Here is a 21,418-nt window from a genome sequence, read left to right as displayed (position 1 = left end):
ACAGTTCCTAAAATGGACAGAGATGTCAGCAGAGAGCACTGTGTTCCAAAAAGAAAAGAATTTCCTCTGTAGTATTCAGCAGCTAATAAGTACTGGAAGGATTAAGATTTTTTAATAGAAGTAATTTACAAATCTGTTTATCTTTCTGGCACCAGTCGATTTAAAAATAAATAAATAAAGTTTTCCACCGGAGTACCGTACCCCTTTAAAGGGGTACTCCGGCGGAAAACTTTTTTTTCTTTTTTTTTTTTTAGGGCTTGATAAGTCAACTAGTGCCAGAAAGTTAAACAGATTTGTAAATTACTTCTATTAAAAAATCTTTACCCTTCCTGTAATTTTTAGCAGCTGTATGCTACAGAGGAAATTCTGTTCTTTTTAAATCTCTTTTTTGTCTTGTCCACCGTGCTCTCTGCTGACACCTCTGTCCGTGTCAGCAACTGTCCAGAGCAGCATAGGTTTTCTATGGGGAATTTCTCCTGCTCTTGACACTTCCTGATACGGGCATCAGATGTCAGCAGAGAGCACTGTGGACAAGACAAAAAAGAAATTCAAAAAGAACAGAATTTCCTCTGTAGCATACAGCTGCTAAAAAGTACAGGAAAGGTAAAGATTTTTTAATAGAAGTAATTTACAAATCTGTTTAACTTTCTGGCACCAGTTTATTAAAAAAAAAGGGTTTTCCACCGGAGTACTCCTTTAAGGAGGAATTTGCACAATGATCTTTGGAGGATGTCGGATGCCAATCATCTCATGTGTATAGTGGCCTCCTGATTCTTCACACCAGATGATCTCAGGGAACAAAATGATCGGCCAGGATGGATTTCAGCTGCCTGCTCCATCTATTCTCTTGGAGACAGGCGGCAGCAGAATTCTCCCATCTCCCCATTTAGAACACATGTATGCATGACTGATAGCCATCTCATGTGCATGGCCAGCAATACACCTTCTATAGCTATTCCTTTTAACCTTCCCATACACATGCATGCTCTGTTTGGTTGAATGTGCATGGCCAACAGCTATCATATATGTATAGCCATCAATACACCTTCCATAGCCATTTCTAATAATCTCCCCATACACATGCATGCTCTGTTTGGTTGAGTTTGCATGTGCTTTCAGTGGAAATAAAGGGAATGAGCTGCTCTTAGACACCTGGGGGAGGGGCGGGGGGTAGTGGGTTATGGATCCAGCATCTTCTCTGTCATAAAATCCATAATGTTTGGTAATAACCACAAGTCTCCATTGTGGAGTATGAATGAACTGCACATCCACGGCTTATAATAATTTTATATATGGTGTGTGAGCCTAAACCTAGCCCGGTCATGCAGTCCTGCACCCTGAGATCTAAGCATCAGGATAGAACAATAATGTGATGTATAATGCTAACTGGGCAAACAGTCCAGGAGGGAAGGATCCCACAGGAAAGAGCAATTTGTAACACAAAAGGACTTTTCTTTCCTTCAGATAAGAAACACTAGGAGCCGAGATCAAAGCAACTCAGCCCACCCTTCTTTATAAATAACCTACGGATGCACCATTCACATCTTGTTTTTCAGTGCACGTTGGACGTATACTTTGCTGTTCCCCCAGCGGGCCCATTCATTCAATAGACCAAACATAGTTCACTAGTGACTGCGGACAGTCGGAGCGTACAGTTTATTTTTATGGGTCTGCTGCCATGGGTCCTGAGTATTACCAATACCACCTCTGGACTGGCACCTATTTTAGAAGGCAGGCGTTACACACAACTCTTGTCTCTGGCTAAAAACAAAAAATGTACCCCCTTATTTACCAAGATTCAGTTTTTTGGGCTGCTCTAGGGAATGTCCACACTGAAGAAATTCCCCAAGGAATGTCCTTGCTGAATATCCTCATTGGATCTGCTCCATTCTGGCTGGCAAAAAATTCTCCTGTCTCCACAGTGGAAATTCCGCAAAGAAAATTCCGCTGTGTGAACTGTAGCTGCAAGCGGATTGTGCGCAGAATGTTCTGAAGGAAGTTTGGCGCTTAGTTTAATGGGTAGTGTGCATGTATCCTTGGCATGCTGTGGTTTTGGAAAACTGCCCCTGAGCCTTAAAACAGCAAAAGGAAAAACAAAAACTATGTGGATATAGTCTTTTATATTTCCCTATTGACTCCTAGTTAACATTATAGATGGTGTTTTTTTGGGGGGCATTGTAGTTCCAGCCAAACAAGGGTTCCCCCCAGCTCTGTCCTGCCTGGTTGTTTTTGAGCGGACTGATTTAGGGTGCATTCACACTACATAATTGAAGCTTTATCTCCGCTCGCAGAATTCAGCGAGCAGAGATTCAGTCTGGCAGGTGGCGGTGGGACCGCGCTGCCCTGCACCGTCACCATTGACGGCTATGCAGAGCTTGCGGACTTCCGCACAAAGAATGAACATGTGCCTTCTCTGCGCTGAACAATTTTAGCGGCGGAATTGTCCGCCGCTGAAATTACTCAGTGTGAACGGGTCTGGCGGAAGACCCATTCACACTGATAAACTTCACTGTGCGGAATTCCGCTGGAATTCCGCAGTGTGAACGTACCCTTATGCAGTTTATGTAGCTCCCATTAATGTCTATAGGAGCTATGTTAGATTTGTAAATCTGCTCGATTACTTCCATAATCTGGGCATCCGGAACGTTTGAGAAGGGAATACCCCTTTAGGGTATAGTCACACGTACAGTATCCTGCCCATACTTGATGTGCAGGATTTGAAGCTGCTGATTTCATGCTGCAGATAAACTAAATGACTGAGCACAGCTTCAAATCTGCAGTTTCAAATCCTGCACATCAAATATGCGCAGGACACTGTACGTGTGAATAAACCCCTAAGGGAGTGACCGTTGCGCAAATGTTCACTGTTGACACGCCGCTCCAGCCCTGGCCCCGTGTTAGTTTCTACCGGGGCAGGATTGTTACAACACAAAAAGTAGTTAGTGAAATCCGAAACATCTGGCTGGCGATCAGGAATGCCGTGTAACTGCATTCACCAGGACTTACCAGGAGTATCTGCCTGGGCCGAGGCCAAGGAGCGGCGCTGCACTGTTTATACATGTCATAGGTTTTCAATCAGTGCACAAAGTCCAGTGCCAACTCCTGAGTCAGCAGGTTTTTTTTTTCCCGTTCTTTTTATTCTTTGAAAAATGTCTCAATTTTCTTCAATATAAATCTTATTAGATTTAGCTCATGATGTGTGTACCTCTTCTGTAATTCAGTCCAGCAGGTCCTCGGGTACCTTAGCGGCAACGACAGATTCAGAACCAAGGTATGGAGGTTTCTGCCAGCAACATGGTTTTGATCATATGTTCCTATCCCTATCCATGTAGCTGTGTTCCCCAAGGTCTACTGGACTAAATAACATTAATATGTTGTGTATCAATAGAAACATTGACAGCAGAAAAAAAGACCACCTGGTCTGTCTAGTCAGCCGTCATCTCCCCCCAACTAACCACAGTTAATGAATACACATCCTTTCCGAACCTTAAAGGGGTTATCCAGGAAAAGAAAACCAAAGCTAATTTCTTGCAAAAACAGTGCCACCCCTGTCCTCCGGTTGAGTATTGTAGCTAAGTACTATTAAAGTAAATGGAGACAAGTGAGGACATGGGTGGCGCTGCTTTTGGGGAAAAAAATTGCTCTGGTTTTCTTTTCCTGGACAACCCTTTAACACGTCAGAATGCATTGACAGATGGCTGGCAGCATTACCTGTGTCAATGGGTTTCATCCATAAAGGGTAATGCAATCCAATATATTCTGACAGCATCAGGCTGCACAGCCTCTTCAGCTTATGCAAAACTACAACTCCTATCATGGGAGACAGGAGTTGTAGCTTTGCAAGAGCAATTGCCGCTTTGTAAGTATAATAACCATTCTTAGAAAAAAAACCTGTAGTAAAGTAGAAAAAAGGAGAGACCGCAAAGGACAGTGTCCCGTGTATTACCCTCACCGGTGTAGTGAATACTAGATGATGGGTACCCGACGCCTCTAGTCGCTGGCTGTTCACCTTAGGAAAGAGAATGAATTGCGTATAGCCCCAATAAAGGGGTGCCCACATGCCGAATTGCTGCTAAAGCCGGGAGATTGCAGGAAAACACGAAGGCACGCTGTCCTGGATTAAGATGCAGAGAGGGATACGGAAGAAGACCCTTAAACCTTACGTGCTGCAGATGCTCGATCATCAAAAAGGAAGGAGGCAGGAATAGTAATAATGTCCATAGCAGGACCAGTTTATTAAAGGGGTCCTCCGGTAAATCAACTGGCGCCAGAAAGTTAAACAGATTTGTAAATTACTTCTATTAAAAAAAAAATCTTAATCCTTCCAGTACTTATTAGCTGCTGAATACTACAGAGGAAATTATTTTCTTTTTGGAACACAGTGCTCTCTGCTGAATCGCAAGCACAGTGCTCTCTGATGACATCTCTGTCCATTTTAGGAACTGACTAGAGCAGCATATGTTTGCTATGGGGATTTTCTCCTACTCTGCTGACGTCTCTGCCCATTTTAAGAACTGTCCAGAGAGCACTGTGGTCATGATGTCAGCAGAGAGCTCTGTGTTCCAAAAAGAAAAGAATTTCCTCTCTAGTATTCAGCAGCTAATAAGTACTGGAAGGATTAAGATTTTTTTTAACAGAAGTAATTTACAAATCTGTTTAACTTTCCGGCACCAGTTGATTTAAAAAAATAAAATAAAAACAGTTTTCCACCGGAGTACCCCTTTAAAGTAAATAAAATAGAATAAAAAGGATGACGCATTTCGAGGGGAAAGTCCCCCTTTTAATCTTCCGATCTGAGGAAGAGGGTTGTTTCCTCTTGAAACGCATCTTCCCATTTTTTTTTTAAACATATTTTTATTAAATTTCCAAATTTTCCAACAACACTCGGACAGTGTCCGAGGCAATCAAACAATAATATTAGAGCACACATTATACGTTCTTTGCATCTTCCCATTTTTATGTTCTTTAATTAACTTTAATAAACTGGTCCTGCTACGGACTTTATTACTATTCCTGCCTCCTTCCTTTTTGATGATCGAGTATCAGCAGAGCCTGAGTTTAGAGATCTTCTTCCGTATCCCTCTCTGCATTTTTAGAATAAAGGTTCTCCAGAATTGCAATTCATACGGCAGAGGTCTCCAAACTGTGAACCCTCCAGATATTGCAAAACAACAACTCTCAGCATGCCCAGACAGCCGTTGGCTGTCCGGGCATGCTGGGAGTTGTAGTTTTGCAACATTTGGCGGTAAACAGTTTGGAGACCACTGACATAAGGAATACAAGCATTTTGTAAAAAATAAATAAATAAATAAATAATAAAAAAAAAAAAAACAAGACAAGTCAGGAGAGACTACATCTAGAATACAAATTATTCCCCATGTTCCAGACTGCAGGTAGCTAGAACAGTCTGGATTCTATTGTCGGCGATAGAGATGAGCGAACTTACAGTAAATTTGATTCGTCACAAACTTCTCGGCTCGGCAGTTGATGGCTTTTCCTGCATAAATTAGTTCAGCTTTCAGGTGCTCCGGTGGGCTGGAAAAGGTGGATACAGTCCTAGGAGACTCTTTCCTATGAATGCATCCACCTTTTCCAGCCCACCGGAGCACCTGAAAGCTGAACTAATTTATGCAGGATAAGTCATCAACTGCCGAGCCGAGAAGTTCGTGACGAATCGAATTCACTGCAAGTTCGCTCATCTCTAGTCGGCGACTATGTAAATCCCGCACGTACAGTGAAAGATCCCAGACCTGCTCAGCACTTCAGTGAACCCAACAGCAGCCGCCGTCCAGTTGCGCGCAGCGAACATGTTCTTTCCAAACCCTGGAAAAAAAAAACCCACATCTGGCTTCCTCCCAAAAAAATAGACTGAAACAACTTCCAAAGCTTCAAGGTACAAGTTGGAACAGAGATAAATCCACTCCATCTGGCATGTATTATTCCTGAGGCTAATGAAGACAAAACGTTGATACATAATGAATACTATAAAAATGGGATTTTTTATAAACAGCATCTGGCATTTTTTTTATTTATTTTTTTTTATACTTCTCGCTCCCTTTTCACCTCGTACTCGTACTCTGCCAGGAAGGCCTGGAACAACGTGTGATGCATTCTGGGTCCATCGGGCTACGCGGGGATTAACGCAACAAGAGCGAACGATCCATCACCTACACGTGTAGGTTCCTGCACGTCTGGAGATGGTGTTTAAGGCGTTGTCCTTAAAACTATTTGGCAAAAAAAAAACTGGGGATAGCGTTCTGGCATTTAACCTGCGTATTCTCCGCGATCCCACACACAGAGACAGCGGGGACTAGTCCGCTCCGAAAATCCTTCCGTCCCAGAAGACAGAGAGGAAACAGCGAGACCTCGTAATAGTCTGCAGGTTGGGAGCGGGTGAAAGACATAAATCAAAAACATCAAGAAAAATCACATTTTACAACTCATTATTATTATAAGCAGATTAAAAACAGGATTACACTCTTCTTAAAGGATTACAAAGAACTGAAAGAGACGATGCACAGGAAAGGGAGGTCCCCGCCGCAACTGGCTTCGGGACATCGACGTGTAGTTACATAGTCCGGGATGGGAAACAGGAGATCGTTTTGAAAGCCACAGGTCTTTTTTTTAGTGACCCAGATATAAGAATCTCCAAAGGCATTAAAGAGGTTTTCCGGAATAAAAAAAAATGTAATAATTAAAAAAATTAAAACTTCATAGCTACTTTCTTCCAAAAACAGCACCACCCTTGTGCTCAGGTTGTAATACCACACATTAAAGGGGTATTCCAGGCAAAACCTTTTTTTATATATATATCAACTGGCTCCGGAAAGTTAAACAGATTTGTAAATTACTTCTATTAAAAAATCTTAATCCTTCCAATAGTTATTAGCTTCTGAAGTTTTCTTTCTAACTGCTCGATGATGATGTCACGTTCCGGGAGCTGTGCATGATGGGAGAATATCCCCATAGGAACTGCACAGCTCCCGGGACGTGAGTCATCAGAGAGCAGTTAGACAGAAAACAACAACTCAACTTCAGAAGCTAATAACTATTGGAAGGATTAAGATTTTTTTAATAGAAGTAATTTACAAATCTGTTTAACTTTCCAGAGCCAGTTGATATATAAAAAAAAAAAAAGTTTGGGCCTGGAATACCCCTTTAACTGAGGGCAGGAGTGGCTCTGTTTCTGGAAAAGGTAGCTGTGTTTTTTCTAACCCTGGATAACACCTTTAATAAATAAATACAATAAATTAAGTAAATAAATAAATTAAATAAATAAGAGAGCCGAAAGAGTTTAGGATAAGCAGCACATTTCTAAGCACATTTATTTATCATCGGTTTCACTTGTTTTTTCTTTACAACTTCGTTTGCACGGTTAACAGCCAGTTTTTTGCAGTGCTTAGGAATTCACTATATGCGCCATTCTATTTTAGGCATATAACTGCCTCATAACAGCACAAATCACCGCCAAGTGATTTCTGACATTGCACATCTAGTTGTGAGAATCGTTGCTATCGAAAAGCTTGCCCAACCTGCTGGGTATCACCCCCACATCCTTTTGACACACTTGAACAAGTTCTAAAGGCTGAAAGCAACAACCAATAAAAATGTTTACATGCGATTGTTACAGTACGAAACACTTACTTCCGCCACAAAGCAGACCCTTTAGGTAACCCAGGCTCTCAAGTCCTGCAGGAACGTGTGGGAACTGAGTTCTTGCACTTTTTCCACAGCAGAAACACAGTTCCTATTAGAGGAGTGCTGAAGGACCAGCCCTTACGTGGAAGAGTTCCCACACTTTTTTTTTTTTTTCCAGGACTTGACCCCTGGGGTAACCGTTCCAACTTTCAAATCTGTAACCCTTGGGCACTACCCATTACCTGCCAAGTTGGGGCGTTTTCTTACTCTTGCCTCTTGACAAAGCAACTGACTTGTGGTGAAACATGTTGAGGGTAGCCGAGCAATACTATTGGTTCAATACATGTGCATATATCCCAGGGAAAGATATCAGTGTTCTGCAGGCACAGATTTCTGAAGTGAGACATCTTGACCGCAGGCTATTATTTCTAGCCTATTGGTCCTTAGTTGGTACTAGGACCATTTATTGACGTAGTTTGATGGTCTTTTGGACGTATCAATAAATGTTAAGTTTTAGTATTCCAGTGATTTTTTGTTGTTGGTGGACACTACTTTTTGCATTATCCTCATATAGTGATTTTTCAATCTTGACACACTTCAATACAAAATGAGATAGCAAGCACAAGTTTTTAAATAATATTTTTTGTTTGTTGATAAAATAAAGATTACACATTTTATTTGGTATATGGGAAAGTAAAGGGTATTTTTGAATCACCAGGTGGTGATCTACGAGTATAAACTGTGGATTCACCCTCCATATACTGGTCTTGCCTTTTAGAAACAAAAACGGTCTATTCTATAAAACACCAATATGGTTCAAATGACAAAAAAATACCAACAAATTAACAAGAAAGCATCAACAAAACAGTGCACATGTTAAATAAAACACACAAAAGCAACGCTATAATATACGCATTTACTTCTTAACGACGCAGGACGTATATTTACGTCCTGCTCTGGCTCCCGCGATATAACACGGGGTAACGCGGCTAATACCGGACATCATTGATCGCAGTGATGCCCCGTATTAACCCTTTAGATGCAGCGATCAAAGTTGATTGCCGCATCTAAAGTGAAAGTAAAACCTTCCCGGCAGCTCAGTCAGGCTGATCGGGATCACTGCTGTGAAACCGCGGTGTCCTGATCAGCTAGGAAGCATGAGGAGGGTTCCTTACCTGCCTCCTACGCTTCCGATCGGCGATTGATTGGTCCAAGCCTGAGATCCAGGCTTGAGCAATCGACTGCCGATAACACCGATCAATGCAATGCTATGGCATAGCATTGATCAGTTTATGCAATCAAGGTATTGCATGTTATAGTCCCCTATGTGAGCTACATTACAAAAAAGTGTAAAATAAAATAGTTAATGAATGTGATTTAACCCCTTCCTTAATAAAAGTTTGAATAACCCCCTTTTTCCATAAAAAAAAAAAAAAATAAACTATGTAAATAAAAATAAATATAAACATATGTGGTATAGCTGCGTGCGTAAATGTCCAAAATATCAAAATATATTGTTAATTACACCGCACGGTCAATGGCATAGTCCCTTTTTATACCATAAAATAAAATGAATAAAAAGCGATCAAAAAGTCCGATCAAAGCAAAAATGGTACCAATAAAAACTTCATCTATCCCCATATGCGGAAAAATAAAAAAAGTTATAGGGGTCAGAAGAGGACATTTTGAAACGTATTAATTTTTGTGCATGTAGTTATGATTTTTTCCAGAAGTACGACAAAATCAAACCTATATAAAGTAAGGTATCATTTTAATCATATGGACTTAAAGAATAAAGATAAGGTGTAATTTTTACAGAAAAATGCACTGCATAGAAACGGAAGCCCCCAAAAGTTACAAAATGGCGTTTTGTTTTTTCAATTTTGTGATTTTGATTTAGATTTTCGAGTAAAATGACTGATGTCATTACAAAGTAGAATTGGTGGTGCAAAAAAAAAAAAAAAAAAAAAACATCATATGAGTCTGTAGGTGCAAAATTGAGATGGTTATAATTTTTCGTTTAAATGGTTTTTATTGCATTTTTACATTACAAACCCAGGGAAACATAAAAGCGTAATACAGTACAAAGAAATGCACAATAAAGAAAAGCATCCAATATATAGGACAACAGTCAAAAAAAAAAAAAAACATGGAAGGTATGAAATTACGTATAAAGTGCAATGAGAGACCAATAAGGAGTGCTGAATACATGATTATAGTGGGGCAAAAAAGTATTTAGTCAGCCACCAATTGTGCCCGGGCAGTGTACTTGGGATCATTGTCATGCTGAAAGACCCAGCCACATTTCATCTTCAATGCCATTGCTGATGGAAGGAGGTTTTCACTCAAAATCTCACAATACATGGCCCCATTCATTCTTTCCTTTACACAGATCAGTCTTCCTAGTCCCCTAGCAGAAAAACATCCCCAAAGCATGATGTTTCCACCCCCATGCTTCCCAGAAGGTATCGTGTTCTTTGGATGCAACTCAGCATTATTTCTCCTCCAAATACGACAAGTTGAGTTTTTACCAAAAAGTTCTACTTTGGTTTCATCTGACCATATGGCATTCTCCCAATACTCTTCTGGCTCATCCAAACTTCAGATGGGCCCGGACATGTACTGGCTTAAGCAGGGGGACTCGTCTGGCACTGCATGATTTGAGTCCCTGGCGGTGTAGTGTGTTACTGATGGTAGCCTTCGTTACTTTGGTCCCAGCTTTCTGCAGGTCATTCACTAGGTCCCCCCCAGTGTGGTTCTGGGATTTTTGCTCATTGTTCTTGTGATAATTTTGACACCACGGGGTGGGATCTTGCGTGGAGCCCTAGATCGAAGAAGATTTATCAGTGGTCTTGTAGGTCTTCCATTTTCTAAAAATTGCTCCCACAGTTGATTTCTTCACACCAAACTGCTTGCCTATTGCAGAATCAGTCTTCCCAGCCTGGTGCAGGTCTACGATTTTGTTTCTGGTGTCCTTCAACAGCTCTTTGGTCTTGGCCATAGTGGAGTTTGGAGTGTGACTGTTTGTTGTTGTGTCTTTTATACTGATAAGTTCAAAAAGGTGCCATTAATACAGGTAACGAGTGGAGGACAGAGGAGGCTCTTAAAGAAGAAGTTACAGGTCTGTGAGAGCCAGAAATCTTGCTTGTTTGTAGGTGACTAAATACTTATCTTTCACCATAATTTGCAAATATTTTTTTTATTTTTTTTTTTATAATCAGACAATGTGATTTTATGGATTTTTTTCCTCATTATGTCTCTCATAATTGAGGTATACCTATGATGAAAATTGCAGACCTCTCTCATCTTTTTAAGTGGGAGAACTTGCACAATTGGTGGCTGACAATACTTTTTTGCCCCACTGTATATAAAAATCTAAAACAGAGGCACTACCTGGGAAAGAAAGCAGTTCAATCAAAGGTGAGCGCATAAGTGTAGGTGATTTAGTAAGCAATCCCATAATAATTCAATATCAACCCTGACAACATAAGCTAAGGTATGGAGCAATAAGGTGAGTGGTTCCAATAGAACCATTTATGGTTGAATGCATCATAAGAGTTATTACCTAAGGAGATGATTTTTTCATAGGAGTATGTTGTGTTCAGGGATTCAATTACTTAATTAATAGCTGGAAAGATAGGGGTCTTCCAGTAGTGGAGTAAGGTAATTGTAGCTATTATGCACACTTAACAGATCATAGCTCTAAATTGACTGGGAAGAAGGTTAATTCCCATAAACAAAAAGGACTGTGCATGGCGACCAATCAATAGGGTAGGGTAAGGGTTATGGTTCTCAAAAGGTGAGGAAGAAAAAACGAAATTGGAAAAATGGCAAAACTCCTTAAGGGGTTAAGTTCTGTGATTTCTATTTATGGCCATACTGCAAGAGTCGATACAGAAATGACTGGAAAGTGCACGTGGCTTCTGCACAGAGTTTTCTCAGGAGAACATTACTATAGTTATATAACTGCTGGCGCCACCACCGACTGTGCCCAAGGGTAAGGCGAGATACACAGCAGAGCGGGTGCCAACAATGCTGCTTGTGGTGGAGTGAATGTATGTATGGCTGTAGTGGTAAAACACAAGCCAGAGCCCTACTGTGAGAACACTGCGACTACACAAGTGACTGCGCTACCAATGGAAATCAGCTAGCATTTGTTAAAGGGGTATTCCAGCTTTATACATCTTATGCCTTATCCAAAGGATAGGGGATAAGATGTATGATCGCAGGGGTCCCGCCGCTGAGGGCCCTCGTGATATCGGTGCAGCCCCAGCATTCTGTGCCGGGCGCTGCCTCAGAGACATGAACGTGATGACACGGCAGATAAGGAATAAGATGTATAAAGCCGGAATACCCCCTTAAAACACTGTATAGAGAAGGGGACTTCAAACTGTGGACCTCCTGCTGGTGCAAAACTACAACTCCTAGCATGCCCGGACAGCCAACGGCTGTCCGGGCATGCTGGGTACTGTCATTTTGCAGCAGATGGAGGTCCTCAATTTGGATACTCTGTACTCTGTCCCTAAACATCTTATCCCCTATCCAAAGGATGTCTGATCGCGGGGGTCCGGTCGATGTGGACCCCTGCGATCTCCATGCAGTCACCTGGCGTTCTGAGCATTATGTCAGATGTCTAGGGGCAGAGTGCCCCTTTAAGGATGCCGTCTGTTCTTACCTAAACTGCCAAGCCCAATTTTTTCAAATCTGGCCGGTGTCTCTTTAAGTGGTAATACCTCTGACATGTTTTTACATAGCGACGCGATTCTGAGATTGTTTTTCGGGGCATGTTGTAATTTATATTACTGGTAAATCTCTGTTGATTCATGCAGCATTAACCCCTTAAGGACCAAGCCCATTTTCACCTTAAAAACCAGGCCAATTTTCATTTTTGCACTTTTGTTTTTTCCTCCTCCCCTTCTAAAAATCATAACGCTTTCAATTTTGCACCTACAGACCCATATAAGGGCTTGCTTTTTGTATCACCAATTATACTTTGTAAGGACATTAGGTATTTAATAACAAAATATACCGCAAAACCCAAAAAAAAAAAAAAAAAATATATATATATATATATATATATATGTGGGGAGGAAAAAATAAATAAAAATGTTGTAAGTTTTGGGGGGATTTTAACTTTTATTAGGGAAGGGATTAATTCACTTTTATTAACTTTTTTTTAATACTTTTTTTTTAAGCTTCTTTTTTATTTTTAATTTTTTTACCCCCATAGGAGGCTATAACATACAATCTTCTAAGCGTACGGGCACCATTAATCCCGCATTTTAGACACCGCGATTAACTTTGATTGCGGCATCTAAAGGGTTAATGCCGGGCATCGGCCCGATTGGCGGTGCCTGGTATTAACCGTGGGTCCTGGCTCCCCTTAGCAACCACCCACCGGGCTTGAAGTGTTCTCCGCTCGTGAGAGCTGTTTAAACCCTGTCAACAGGACCAGGCGTACAGATATTAATATAGAGTTTTATTGGGAAAGGGACATTTATTTTATTTTTTATATATTTTATTTCTTTCACATTTTACCTGTTATACTATGCTGCAGTACATCAGTATAACTGTCAGTATCACTCTGACATTCAGCCTGTGCAATCCAGCCTACAGCTGGACCTCACAGGCTACCATACTAGGCAAACAAGAGGCCATATCTACCTACTTGGGGCTTCAACCCAATGGGGGGATTCCCTACTTGCCTATCTTCTGGGGGCTTTTACCTAAAAGAGGTAACTAAAAGGGGAGGATTCCCTACCTACCTGGGGCATATCTAAATTATCTTAAATATCTTAAGTATTGGTAATTGGTGCCGGTAATTTGTATTGTTACTCATACTCTGTCTTAAAAAAAAAAATGGGATCAGGACATCACTAATGGGGGCCTTTCAACTCTCCCAACAGGTAGTTGGTAGCAGAAAATCTATTTTCCGTTGGCTTCCCGTACCTAGAGTCCTATATGAGGGTCAAATGTCCCAAATGACAACAAACACCCCAAACACCCTGCAATAAAGGACATAACCTCTGACAGATCAAAGCTCAGAAGTAGAAACTACGTTTTTCACATCACATGTCTGCTTAATAATACGCCCAAGCAACCAAGAAAGACTGTTTGCCATTATAGTCTATTGGTAACCTCAAGTCCTGCTTTTCTGCTTCCCAGGCATCTACTGGAGAGGGTCCAAGACACACGAGCCTTTGCACAGGGCGCTCGCTTTAGTGATGGATTTGGAAGGAAAGAATAAAATCATCCGGTTTCTTTGAACTTAAGTCACAATAAAAGCCGACATTGCAAACATGTGTTCATCTTTAAAAAGAGTCAATACATGCTGGATGGTGAGCGGCCTCCACTTTCATCCCCAGGTCTGACCTGACCGAAGCTCTGGGCTTCATTTAGAAGAGCGATGGGAACTGACTACACTGAGATTGTTTTAAAGCTAATAATTATTGTGGTTTCTGTGTATTCTAAGCAATACATATTGATCTCTGATCACTAGGGGTCCAACTGCCACAAGGGGCTGCACCCTTTTCCTACACTGTATAGGACAGTGTTTCCCAATCGGGGTGCCTCCAGCTGTTGCAAAACCACAACTCCCACCATGCCCGGACAGCCAAAGGCTGATTGGGAAATACAGGTGTAGGAACTGCAACACTCGTCTATTCATTTAAATGGGTCTGTGTTGAACTAAAAAACACAGCAGAGTGTAAAAAAACTAAAAATAAAATAAAAGAGAGAAAGCCACTTTACTCAAGGGATCAATAGGGGTCCACAAAGTATTGGGTCACAACTTGCCCATCCCAATGCGATTCCCCATCATTAGTTGCAATGTAGTAGTGTAACGCTGCAATCTTATATTTCATGGTCATGTCGCCTTGTAGCCCTAGCCATACTGACAGTCAATAGCAGCAGTAAAGGGGTTAAAGGTGTCAGAATTACAGAGATAATTTATGATTTCTTCCAATACGGCGCCACACCTTTCCTCAGGTTGCGTGTAGTATTGCAGCTCAGTTGCGTTGAAGTGAATGGAGCCAAGTTGCAATACCACCCACAACCTGAGGACAGGTGTGGCGCTGTTTTTCTATTCCTGGATAGCCCCTATAACATAAGGATAAACCTGCCAGGAGTAGATGCCAGAGTGTTAGTGGTGGTAAAACACGGCATTATATGATGTAGGAACAACCAGTCTGCTTTCCCATATAAAGGCAAAAGTTTTAACAATGCAGACTTACCTCCATTGTCTGTGCGCTTTAACGCTCCATCCTTATGAGGACACAGCTCACATCTCTGAGGAGAGAAAACATTTGAAAAAAGAAGAAAAAATTAGAAATACAGCCATCTGACCTTCATACATATCCAGAAGTATCTTCTACATTATGATATACACTGCGTCTGTGGCTTAATGACCTTGCAATACAGAAGAAAAAAATCTACAAAAAACAAGGTCACAGACTCTCTAAGGCGGAGTTCACAAATACATACTGAGTCCGATGGAAAAAAAAAAGACAAAGGGGGACATTCATCATCGTTGCTTTGGTAAGAGAGTTCTGTAGGCATTTTTTATTTTTTTTTGCTTTAATTTTGCTTATGTGTGACACATTTATAATACTATCACAGGGGGTTGATAAATTTGGCTTACATAAGCAAAAAACTAATAAAATCCCTTTTTTAGCACGCATAAGCAAAAACCGATAAATGACTTCAGAACACCAATTTGCAGCTTTCAAAAAAATGTGTTTTATATATACATATATGTGTGTGTGTGTGTGTTTATTACATCTTTTTTACCACTGTTTTTCCCCTCCACTGTTTTTCCTACCACTCATTTCATTTTTTTTACTTCCCATTTCAGAGTCCGTGTACCCTGTGGATTGCTTTAGATTCAGAGGACTACGGTGACCAGTGGTTTATTTGTTTAACGTTAATAAAATGGTTAACGAGGGCTTTTGGGGGGGGGGGGAGTTAGGGGGAGTGTTTTTTTTTTATAAATTTTTTTTTTTTTAAACGTGTTGTGATTTTTTAAAATTTACTTTACAGGCTTAGTAGTGGAAGCCGTATTATAGACAGAATCCATTACTAAGCCGGGCTAGTGCTAACCCCCAATTATTACCCCGGTACCCACAACAACAGGGGTTCTGGGAAGAGGAAGTACCAACAGGCCCAGAGCATAACAAAGGCACTACTGGGCCTAGGCGGTAACAGGCTGGCGTTATTTAGGCTGGGGAGGGCCAGTAACAATGGTCCTTATCCACCCTGGTAACGTCAGGCTGTTGCTAATTGGTTGGTATTTGTGAGACCTAAAATAGAGGGAACCTTATGCTTTTTTTTTTTGCATAAATAAATATATATATATATATATATATATATATATATATTATATAAAATAAAAAAAACGCATAGGGTCCCCCTCCTATTTTTATTTCCAAATACCAACCAAGCAGCAACAGCCTGACATTACCAGGGTGGGCAAGGACAATTGTTGGCTCTTCCCAGTACCCCTGAGTTGGTGTGTACCGGGGTAATAATTGGGGGTTGGCGCTACCTGTTTTTGGGGCTAACGCTAAGCCCTGGCTTAGTAATGGACTCAGTCTATAAGACAGCTTCCACAACTAAGCCTGAAAAGTAAATAAAAAATAAAACACAACACGTTTAAAAAAAATTAAACACTCCCCCACAAGCGCTCGTTACCCATTTTAATAACATTAAACAGAAAGAAAGAAAAATGCTGATCATCAGCGCAGTCCACCAAATCCGAAGTAGTCCACAGGATACACAGATCTGAAATGAGAAAAAACAAAAACAAAAGAAAAATAGGTTAATACATTTATTGTCACCCGCCTGTGCATCTTCCGTGCCGCACTATTACAACTCCCAGCATGCCCTTACAGTAAGGACCCGCTGGGAGTTGTAGTCATGTGGTGCGGGAGATGTGCGGGCATGTGACAAGCTTGTCACCTACCCTTACAGTAAGGACATGCTGGGAGTTGTAGTTGTGCAGCAGAGGGCAGGTGACAAGCTTGTCACCCGCCCCCACCACACAACTACAACTCCCAGCATGTCCTTACTGTAAGGACATGCTGGGAGTTGTAGACATGCAAGACAGGGAAGAGGGCGGTAATGCGCTTAGATCCCTGGTCATTGTCATTTCAGATTTCCCGCCAGGTCCTGTGACACTCGACCCGGCAAGAAATTTGAAATGACAGAAAACTCTGCGCCGCCAAAGCAAAGGGAGCCCGACTGACATAACACTGCAGCCGCCCGGGACTCCCGCAGCCGGGCCGGGAGATGTGCAGGAGCAGTCCCTGCCATCCTTCAGCATGTACCGCAGTGCTGAGGGATGGCATGGTCGGCTCCTGCACATCTCCCAGCCCGTCTGCAGGAGTCCCCGGCGCCTGCAGAGTGATGCCAGCCCGGGCTCCTTTTAACATATAATGGAGCTGCAGAGTTTTAGTCAGTACTGTAAGATCAAATTTCCCGCCGGGTCCCGTGATTGTCTGCTCGTTCCCGGCCAATCATGGGACCCAGCGGGAAATGTGAAATTACATTAGGGACTCCAAAAACTCTGCGGCACCGAGGTATGTTAAAGGAGCCCGGGCTCCATCTGATTCTATCCCTGCTATCCTCACTTAATGACAGGGGCACTGATTTACATCCCCCCCTTGTCTCCTACCCGCCCGCACCGCACATCTCCCGCCCCCGCTACCTGCTACAAGATTACAACTCCCAGCATTCCCTCACTGTAAGGGCATGCTGGGAATTGTAGTCTTGCAACAGATAGCAGACAGATGGGAGATGTGTGGTGCGGGTGGGAGACAAGGTGGGGATGTAAATCAGTGTGATCCGTGATCAGGTAGTAAGAAAAGCAGAAACATAAGCAAGGTTCAAGCTGGTGTAGATTCCTGGAGATTTTTAATCAGATGCGCCTAGATCTGCGACAGTCGCAGTTGATAAATCAGGGTGCACTGGAAAGTGAAAAGTGAAAAAACATCTACGTGAGCAAGATGTCAAAATGAGAGGTGGGATGTAAACAAAAAAAAAGTCGCAAATAAGCGGAGTTGCGACAATGTTGCACCAAAGTTGCGACAAATATACAGGAAAATAAGCTCTACAAACTTTGATAAAGCTGGGCAAAAGTCTATCAACTTTAACCAAGGAGGGGAGGAGATGGGTGAATGAAGGCTGCAGTTCTCTTAGGAGTCTTCACAGATTTCCCGACAAAATAACGCTGCATGACGCAATGTTCTGTTCAGTTTAATGCAAGACACCATGACAAAAACCCAGTGTACCACCAATAAAAATAAGGGGGCCACCGGACATGACTTTTTAAACCCCTTTTTATACCCCTGCTGTATAATACAGAGGAAGTTCTTTTCTTTTTGAATTTCTTTTCAGTCTGACCACAGTGCTCTCTGCTGACACCTCTGTCGATGTCAGGTACTGTCCAGAGCAAAAGCAAATCCCCATAGCAAACCTCTCCTGCTCCGGACAGTTCCTGACATGGACAGAGGTGTCAGCAGAGAGCACTGTGGACAGAAGAAATTAAAAAAGAAAAGAACTTCCTCTGTATTATACAGCAGCTGATAAGTATTGGAAGGATTAAGATTTTTAAATATCAGTAATTTACAAATATGTTTAACTTTCTGGCACCAGTAGATAAAAAAAAAAAAAAAAAAAGTGCTGCTCACATCTCCTGCGTTCCTCTCCCTAGTGGCGGTGGGCAAGCACACAGCTGGCCCTCACATCTACTGCAGACAGTTCCTTATTCTGTGTAACTCTGCAGAGACAGATGATGAGGCTGTATGGTGAACTGCAAACTGACTATTATGGGGACATCTAATGGCGGAAGTGAATTACTGGGTAATATATGCATCGTTTTAACAGAAATACATTAGAGAGTGTCTTAATCTTGCATTATCTGCCATTTCTCAATAATTAATGATGGTTACAGGGCCTCTTTAAAATTGTCAATAATAAACATAGGCACTAAAGGGGACCTGATGTCAACCCAAAAAAAATCAGATCTTCCTGACAATTTAGGGAATCAGTTAGATGGGCTTGAACTAAATTAGAATAATGGGAGTGACTACTAGGGGATGGGCACGATAATACAGTCAGGAGTGCATTTTTATCATGAGTTTACATGGAGGGGCATGTCTGCCTAATACACATCCCCTGACTGTATAATCCCACCCATCACTCCTATTATTAAAATTTAGTTCACGCCAATCTGACTGATTTCCTGATTTGTCAAACTATAAACACACATATCTCAGGAACAAGAGGGGCGCATCAAGAAACTGTAAAAAGGTGTGTGGCCAGGGTGCCCTAAGATATTTAAACATAGTGCAATTTTATTTTGAATTGGCCACAAGTCCTCTTAAGGGTATGTTCACACTACTAAATTCCCGTGCAATTCGGCAATTTGGAATTACGTGTGAACATCAGTGTGAATGGGTCTTCCACGAGACCCGTTCACACTGAGGAATTTCATTCAGCGGTGGACAATTCCACAGCTGAAATTGTCACGCCCGCTCCCATTACCTTGCATTGAGAGGGCGGGGCGTGATGGCATTAGGGGGCGGGGCTATGACATCACGAGCTCCCGGCGCCGGCTCCAGCGCTTGGAACAGTTTGTTCCAAACGCTGAGCAGCGGAGTACCCGTTTAAACGTCGCTGTATAGAAAAACTCTTATATGGATGTGCATAATTTTTTTTTCAGCAGGACACACATTGTCATGGCATGTTGGTCTGGCTAGATGAAAGGAGCAGCAGTCAGTGATGAATCCCCGCACACGTATCTGGTAATTGGGTAAGTGCTTTTTTTCAACATAATGTCAGAAAGAAAGCATAAAACTGATTGTCTATACATATAAGGGTTTTTACATACAGCCATGATTAAGGAAAGTATGTCAGAAACGTGTCAGCTTTTTTAGTGATGCCACTTTATCAAGAGTCTCAAAGTGTTAAATGTTGGAAGCCTATTCTTTCTTTATGTCTACATTTGCCCATGAGTCCACTCGAGTCTTCGCTTGCTCCACCAAAATGGGAGATTGCGGTGGTTGAGAAGTTGTGCTGGTTTCTGTTTTGTTCTTAATGATATTAAGTATGTATCAAAATTATGACATGCAATACTATAAAAAATGTAATACTAGAGAACCAGAACACTTCTAACTACAGTGAGTACTGGGCTTTCCATTCCACAGACAATGTTGCAGACAATTTCAATCATCTTGTTTTCCGATTTATGCTATGCCATCTGTAACGGAATGGGTTGGGTCCAATCCCTACGTTCTCTAAGTGGTGGGGTTGTATTGAAAAGTCTGTTTCTGATTGAATTCAATTCCCCTCCAATAAAATGTGCAAAGACTGAAACATTTTATCATAAGTTGACGAGAAACAACTATTCCAATAGAGTTGAGGTGGAAAACATTGCAAAAAAGAGGGAATAAGGATTTAGCCCCTGGGGATGAGCGAGGGCATCAGGGCATTAAAAAGGTCTTTGCATGAATATTGTGAACAGCCGGCGCCGCTATAATCGGGTTCCTCGCCATCACTCCTCTCTGTACTGATTCTGAGCTTTCAAATAGGTTTTTACTACTGTCACAACACTGCTGGAGGCCAGACAATTGAAGCCGGCCCATAAAGTAGCATTATGTAATGGAGATTTCAGCAGGAAACATAAATGCATGACTACAAAACGAGATTTCCAAACAGGCATGAAATGTAAAAACAGACCATTAATATTCACCGGGCCCCGCAGACCTGCCGGAGACCACAACAGCCTTCTCCCCTGCCAGTGTTTATTATGTGTACGGGTTCAGGACACCACAGATGTAGCCTTATCTGGACACACCGGTAAATTGTCACCTATATGGTCCTAAGACTGCCGGTGCCAACCTAGAAAAATGCGTCTTAGAAGAGGTATTCCAGTATCCACAAACTGGGGCTATTCACGGCATAAAGGAAACTTATACAACATTTCAATGTACCTCAAGGGTCATTTTTAGAGGTGCACCGAAATGGAAATTTCAGAACCGAAACCAAAATAAATAAATAAATGTCCGGCCGAAACAGATACCGAAACTGAAAATGACTTCTCCCCGTCTTCTGGTAAAATGCAGCGCTCCGCTCATTAGATTAGATTCCCCCACATTAGATTGCCAGCTCCCCCACATTAGGTCGGGAGTTTCCCCACATTAATAGGCAGCTCCCCCACAATAGTAGGCAGCTCCCCCACAATAGTAGGCAGCTCCCCCACAATAGTAGGCAGCTCCCCAACAATAGTAGGCAGCTCCCCCACAATAGTAGGCAGCTCCCCCACAATAGTAGGCAGCTCCCCCACAATAGTAGGCAGCTCCCCAACAATAGTAGGCAGCTCCCCAACAATAGTAGGCAGCTCCCCCACAATAGTAGGCAGCTCCCCAACAATAGTAGGCAGCTCCCCAACAATAATAGGCAGCTCCCCAACAATAGTAGGCAGCTCCCCCACATTAATAGGCAGCTCCCCAACAATAGTAGGCAGCTCCCCAACAATAGTAGGCAGCTCCCCAACAATAGTAGCAGTTCCCCCACAATAGTAGGCAGCTCCCCCACATTAGGTCAGCAGTTCCCCCACAATAGTAGGCAGGTTCCCCACAATAGTAGGCAGTTCCCCCACAATATTAGGTAGCTCCCCCCAACAATATTAGGCAGCTCCCCCCCACATTAGGTCAGCAGTTCCCCCACAATAGTAGGCAGCTTCCCCCCACCCCACAGACATACAGCTTCCAGCCATATACAG

General features: G+C 42.1%; 1 protein-coding gene across 9 annotated transcripts in view; it reads right to left on the bottom strand.

Annotated features, from left to right (window-relative positions):
* Window positions 1-21,418, bottom strand: part of MLLT10 (MLLT10 histone lysine methyltransferase DOT1L cofactor) — a 258,622-nt gene that overhangs the window by 169,430 nt on the left and 67,774 nt on the right. For all 9 annotated transcript variants that reach the window (XR_008843863.1, XM_056519264.1, XM_056519263.1 and 6 more), the window contains one exon: window positions 14,871-14,925. Coding sequence is in view for 7 of the 9 variants with exons in the window: in XM_056519264.1 (XP_056375239.1) it covers window positions 14,871-14,925 (55 nt within the window). In the remaining 2 variants the exon portion in view is untranslated. The remainder of the gene's footprint in view (window positions 1-14,870; window positions 14,926-21,418) is intronic.

Source organism: Hyla sarda, chromosome 5, assembly GCF_029499605.1.
Source record: "Hyla sarda isolate aHylSar1 chromosome 5, aHylSar1.hap1, whole genome shotgun sequence".
NCBI classification, from domain to species: Eukaryota; Metazoa; Chordata; class Amphibia; order Anura; family Hylidae; genus Hyla; species Hyla sarda.
This window is presented reverse-complemented; position numbering and strand designations above follow the sequence as displayed.